General features: G+C 46.0%; 1 protein-coding gene across 1 annotated transcript in view; it reads left to right on the forward strand.

Annotated features, from left to right (window-relative positions):
* Positions 1-5005, forward strand: part of RBPJL (recombination signal binding protein for immunoglobulin kappa J region like) — a 41158-nt gene extending 36153 nt beyond the window's left edge. Inside the window, exons 9-12 of the mRNA XM_081012432.1 lie at positions 3-143; positions 1230-1385; positions 2876-2979; positions 3901-5005. Coding sequence (XP_080868558.1) covers positions 3-143; positions 1230-1385; positions 2876-2979; positions 3901-4174 — 675 coding nt within the window. The 3' untranslated portion in view covers positions 4175-5005. The remainder of the gene's footprint in view (positions 1-2; positions 144-1229; positions 1386-2875; positions 2980-3900) is intronic.
* The last annotated feature ends 995 nt before the right edge of the window (positions 5006-6000 follow it).

Below are 6000 nucleotides of genomic sequence, written 5' to 3' on the forward strand. Positions count from 1 at the left end.
AGGTCATTCGGAAAGTTGCTAAGCAATCAGTGATGTTGGATGTGAACGAACCTGTCTCCCAGCTGCATAAATGTGCGTTCCAGCTGCATGGCACTGACCGGATGTACCTCAGTCTCTCCACAGAGAAAGTGGTTCAGTTCCAGGTAGGAGGGATGGCGGGCAGAACTGGGGGGTCAAGTGAGATACCCTCCACCCCAGCTGTATCAAAATATTGCTGTATTATTTAATTTGGAATCTATGCCACAGGGCTAGAGCAGAGCTGAAATCATTTCAAAATTCCGTTTTTTAGTAGCAAGAAGGGGGAGAAACTTTTGGAATTTTCAAAGCCCCTGAGAAAAAGACGACAGAATTTTGCAGAATTTTCTGTGAACATTCTCAACCATTTTCGTGGCGGTTGCCATTCCTACATCCAGTGCCCCAAATAATGACAAGTCCCAGACATTGCGGAAGATGCAAAATGGTGGCCTGGCTGCTGCCAGTGCTGGTGGTGTTGCTACTTGCAGCAGGGTGGTGGGAAAATGCTTAGAAAATACCTTTGTCACTGCTGTTGCTAATGGTGAGTGACCCCTGGATTGAGAAACTGTTGGAGAATTTCTCTTCCCCTTGGATTTTTTTTTTTTTTTTGGAAATCCCTATTTCTCTGTCCACAAATATAGTGTTGGACAACAACTCCCACAACCCCTAACCATTAGACATTCTAGCTGGGGCTGATAGGAGTTGGAGTCCAGCAACATTTGTACGAATGTAGGAACCTGCCTTTCATTGAGCCAGCCCATTGGTCCACTTCACTTAGCATTGTATACACCAGAACTGGATCTGGTTGGGAGAACTGGATCCAGAAGCAGCCAACTCTCTATGGGCCACTCTGACAGGTGAGCAGGGTCGCCCACCTGTCCCGACGATCACTTCAGCAGCATCTGAAATTGGAACAGTTTCCAGATGGCTAGTCTTGTTAATCTAATACACTAAACCCAACATGGCACCTTAAAGACTGAAAAATAGACTGTGCCATGAGCTCTTGGGAGTGCCACAAACATAAAACCCCCACATCAGAAATGCCTCCTGGAGGGGGGGGGGTCACCAGCACTGATGTGGGAACTGCCAATGCGATCCTTAACAATTCCAAGTAGAAAGTTGACCACAACCACACTGTTCAGGTAGCATGAACTAGGACTTAGTTCAACTCCTCTTTTCTAAGTACCCAGTGAGGTTGTTGATGGTTCCAACAGGCATCACCATGTCCGAAGGAAGTGAACCGGGAGCTGCTGAACGACAGCTCTTGCTGGACCATCATTGGGACGGAAACCACAGAATACACATTCAGTGACTGCCTCACTGGCATTCAGGATCCTGTGAGCCCGGTCCCTCTCATCACAGCCCTGGAGGTGAGTCGAGTTCTTTTGCTTTGTGAAGAAGAGAGAAAAATCTGGCAGAAACTTTGGCTAACCTGCTTTAATGAAATACGGAATTATCCCCATTTCCTGGGATGCTACTCGTGATTACTTGGAGGAGATTAAATCACACACCCATCTTCCCATGCTCAGGATACTCAGAAGGTGCACTTCTTTCACTCTTTCAGTGCATGCTGATGGGTGCCAGGGGGCTTCTCATCTGGTTTGTCATTCTGACTGAAATTGGAAGATAGCAATTCTTCTGGCTGACTTAATGTAGACTACAAGGGACGCGGGTGGCGCTGTGGTCTAAACCACAGAGCCTAGGGCTTGCCGATCGGAAAGTCGGCAGTTCGAATCCCCACGACGGGGTGAGCTCCCGTTGCTCGGTCCCAGCTCCTGCCCACCTAGCAGTTTGAAAGCACGTCAAAGTGCAAGAAGATAAATAGGTACCACTCCGGCGGGAAGGTAAACGGCGTTTCCATGCGCTGCTCTGGTTCGCCAGAAGCAGCTTAGTCATACTGGCCACATCACCCAGAAGCTGTCTGCAGACAAACGCCGGCTCCCTCGGCCTATGGAGTTAGATGAGCGCACAACCCCAGAATCGTCCACGACTGGACCTAATGGTCAGGGGTACCTTTACCTTTACCTTTTTACAAGTGTGTAAACTTGGGTATGCAATATGGAAGCCTCTTTGAGAAGGGAAGACGAGTTGAAAACAGTAAACTTGTGATTTATAAATGAACTACAGTTGTACCTTAGATCCCGAACGCCTTGTGACTTGAACGTTTTGGCTCCTGAATGCCACAAACCTGGGAGTGAGTGTTCTGGTTTGCGAATGTTCTTTGGAACTCAAATGTCTGGCACAGCTTCTGTGGCTTCCGATTGGGTGCAGAAAGCTCCTGCAGCCAATTGGAAGATTATGTGAGAAGGTTACTCCCCAGTAAATGGATGTAGGATTTCCGCCTAAATCTCTTGTTTAGTTTTTCCTTCAAACATTTTTGGAAGTCAAACGGACTTCTGGAACGGATTCCGTTTGACTACCAAGGTACCACTGTATATTGACACCACCTGCTCTTCTGCAGCCTCTACGTCACTCAGATTAACAAATGTTGGATGGAAGGCTGTTGCCTATTTTCAGTCCTCTTAATATGAAGACCGCTGTTTTATAGGCCCTATGTCAGATAAGAAATGTCCCAGGAATTTACGTTGCAAATGTGAGATAACAAGCTAGTGATGTCATGTAACCTCCACACCACCTTATCAGTATGATTGCTCAAGGAACAGGCGACATTGCATAGCCGCCACACAATTTTGTCCAAATATATCAGCAGGAATGCTCGATTAAGCAGCCAGTCTGGAATCTCCCGTGCTTGCTTTAATGTCAGAAGGTGGAAGGGGAAGAGGGAGGCGAGGCTGTGCTCTAACTTCATGATGAGATGTGTGTAACCTTTTCTCCCTGCGACTGGGTCTGCTTCTCACAGCTGGCAGGTGGAGGAGACGTGGCGATGCTAGAAGTACAGGGAGAGTACTTGCATGCAAACCTGAAGGTTTGGTTTGGCGATGTGGAAGCCGAGACCATGTACAGGTAAAGCAGAGAGACAATCTGTTGTGCAGACAAGGTATGTTAAGCTGGGCCGTTTTGCAGCCGCTATTCTTTGGGCATGTTCCAGACAAGTGGGGCGTTCACACGTTATATTCAACAAGTGTATACTTGCTGTAAACTCACAGGGAGGAATTCAGCATAGCGCTAAGCAGATCGCTCCATCAGCGCAAGCATTTCTCCTCTCCCTGTGTGCTGTTCCAGGGATTTTCCTGACCGCCACCCAAGCCAATCTGGGGAGAATGGGGCATGCAAGGAGAGGAGGGAGAAAGCCCCCTTGTTCTTGCAGAAGTCTTTGCATGGAAGATGTACTGGAAAGTGTGGGGTAATTGCTGCGTGTGGTGTCGTATAACTTCCCCACAAACAAATCCAAACAAATGTTCAATAAACAATGGGCATCATATACCGTATTTTTCGCTCTATAACACGCACCAGACCATAACACGCACGTAGTTTTTAGAGGAGGAAAACAAGAAAAAAAATATTCTAAACGAAATAGTGGATATATGATTTTTGTGGTTCATGCTGTGGCCACAGACATGTGATCTGACAGTGAGTTTGGAGTAGCCCAATGCAAAAATCCTGAGGATCCATGTGGATCCATGCTTTGTAACCACGGAGGAGGGAAGGAAGGGGAACCATGGATCCTCTGCTCACGACTGCAGCAGATCCCCCCCCCCCCCGCAGGCATTCGTTCCATAACATGCACAGACATTTCCCCTTACTTTCTAGGAGGAAAAAAGTGAGTGTTATGGTGCAAAAAATACGGTAACTTCCCTGCAAATCAGGATGAATGCTCAGTGAAATGGGCTGTCTGGAAGGGACTCCAATGTAACCCTTTGAGTCACTGCGGGGAGGAAGAAGAAACCCCATTTTTCTTGTGTTGTGCATTCTTTTCCTCCTTAGGAGTCCCAAGACTTTAGTATGCGTTGTTCCTGATATCTCTGCGTTCAGCCATGACTGGAGGTGGCTGAGATACCCCATCACTGTCCCTCTCCTACTGTTAAGGAATGACGGCTTGATTTATTCCAGCACTTTCAGTTTCACATACACACCAGAGCAGAGTTTCTTGACTGGGCAACCAATCCTGCCAAAGGTGATGCAGGATTCCGACACCTTGCTTGATACCATCCATCAGGAGTTCACGAAGACCAACTTTCACCTCTTCATGCAAAGTTAGAGCCGGTGTTCTGTGTATGCCAGGATTCAACAGGAGTGCAGAGGACAGAGCAAAAGATTTGGCTTCCTGTTAATCTTAACTTTAATTCTCATGTCTTATTTAGGGCTGGGCGATATCTGGTTTTCAACGTTGTGATAGATCACCAGCTAAACATCACGATATACCAGTATATCACGATGTCTGAAATAAGGATGGAGCTATGTAGAGGCATTGGCTGGCTTCACAGTTTTCCCCGCATTGTGATTTTTGCATAGCGCACACACACACACACACACACACACACACAATCACGATTCACAATATATTGCCAGGTCAAAAATTATGAAACAGATATTACAATACGGACTTCAAACAGGTTTTGGACAATATATTGATATATCGCTGAGCCCTAATGCATATACCTGAAAGTATGTGGTGAATTATATCACCTGTAAACCGCCAACACCAGAGAGGTGGCTGAATAAGATGGGCCTGTTGTGACTATCAAGGCTGAAAAAATTGTGCAAAATAGCATTCTATTATACATTATGCGGAAATCATGAAATATTGTTCAATATGCATAACTTTTCCAAGTACAGAATCTGGATTTCTTGGACATTACGAGTTAAGAATAAATAAATAGTGCTTATTAGACTGCAGTGGCAAAAGAACATAGTTGCAGAGCACCAGCATCTCATATGAAAAGACACTTTCATTTGATGGTCACCTGGACTTGAACTGTTTCTTATGGAGATGATATGCTGCACTATCTGTGGAATGGGGATTCAGGGCTGTATATGTTACGTTGCATTTATCTGAAACTTAATTAAATAAAAAAAAGGTAGTGGATTACATATAGCAGTTGTTAGAATTTTTTCAGATGACCAGACACCTGCATTTCAAGATAAAATGTTAATTTAAAAAAATTAACATTAAAATTAAAGTACTTGTAAGGCGACTTGAGGGCTGCAGTGCTCCCTCTATCCTTTTAACCATTTCTTAGAAAAGCTCCAGCACAGGTCAATCCCAGGGGCCACATGGCTTGTTGCTGCCATGGGCTTTGGATTACAAGAGCAGGATCTGCCTGGATCATCAAGATCATCAAGATCTGCCTGGATCGAATCAGGCGAGTTTGTTTCGCAATCCAATTTCAGGCAATTCCTCTCTCATTCCTGGATGCACCCCCCCCCAACCTGCCCCCTAAGGTGGGGCCTAATCCTACATCTTCCCTGTCCAGTCCCACTTATAGGCAAACACACACATAGCTGTTTTTTAATTAATGAGTCCCTAGCGGTTTTGGAAGGGCCTCAAGAGGCATCCAAATTCCATGGATGCACAAGATACCCACTGTACACATGTTGCGGGCTTTGAAGATTAATTTAGAACCTTCGGGCGAATACAGCATCAAAAGGCCAATCATAGATTCTGAAGCATGTTGCTTTAGCATTAGGAGCTTATTTAGAAAGCTGTGTGGTGCCAAAACCACACACTGGCTTTTAACCTGTGTTGAACTCCTGAAGGCCTACAGAGGAGCCCGGTGGAAAGAGACCGCAGCCCAGCGAGCGTCAGCATCCTCAAAGTGCCAGGCGAGTCATGCCAACAAGAAGCCCTTTCTCTGCTTCCCCCACTCATGACTCCAAGGCTGGAAGAGTCTCTTGTACATCAGTGTGTCTTGTGGGTGCCGTGAAAAGCTGTGGCTGGCGCATTTCGGGTTATTTTGTGCCAGTGGTTTCAGAGAGATGGGCTTCCATGCTGCTTTGTGTCAACGTGGGTGTTGTCAAAGAGTTGTTTGCTCAGAGGAAAAAATGAAATGAAATGAAAATCTGACCTTGTTAACACCTGGCCCA

This window comes from Podarcis pityusensis, assembly GCF_964106645.2.
Source record: "Podarcis pityusensis genome assembly, chromosome: 6".
Classification (NCBI taxonomy): domain Eukaryota; kingdom Metazoa; phylum Chordata; class Lepidosauria; order Squamata; family Lacertidae; genus Podarcis; species Podarcis pityusensis.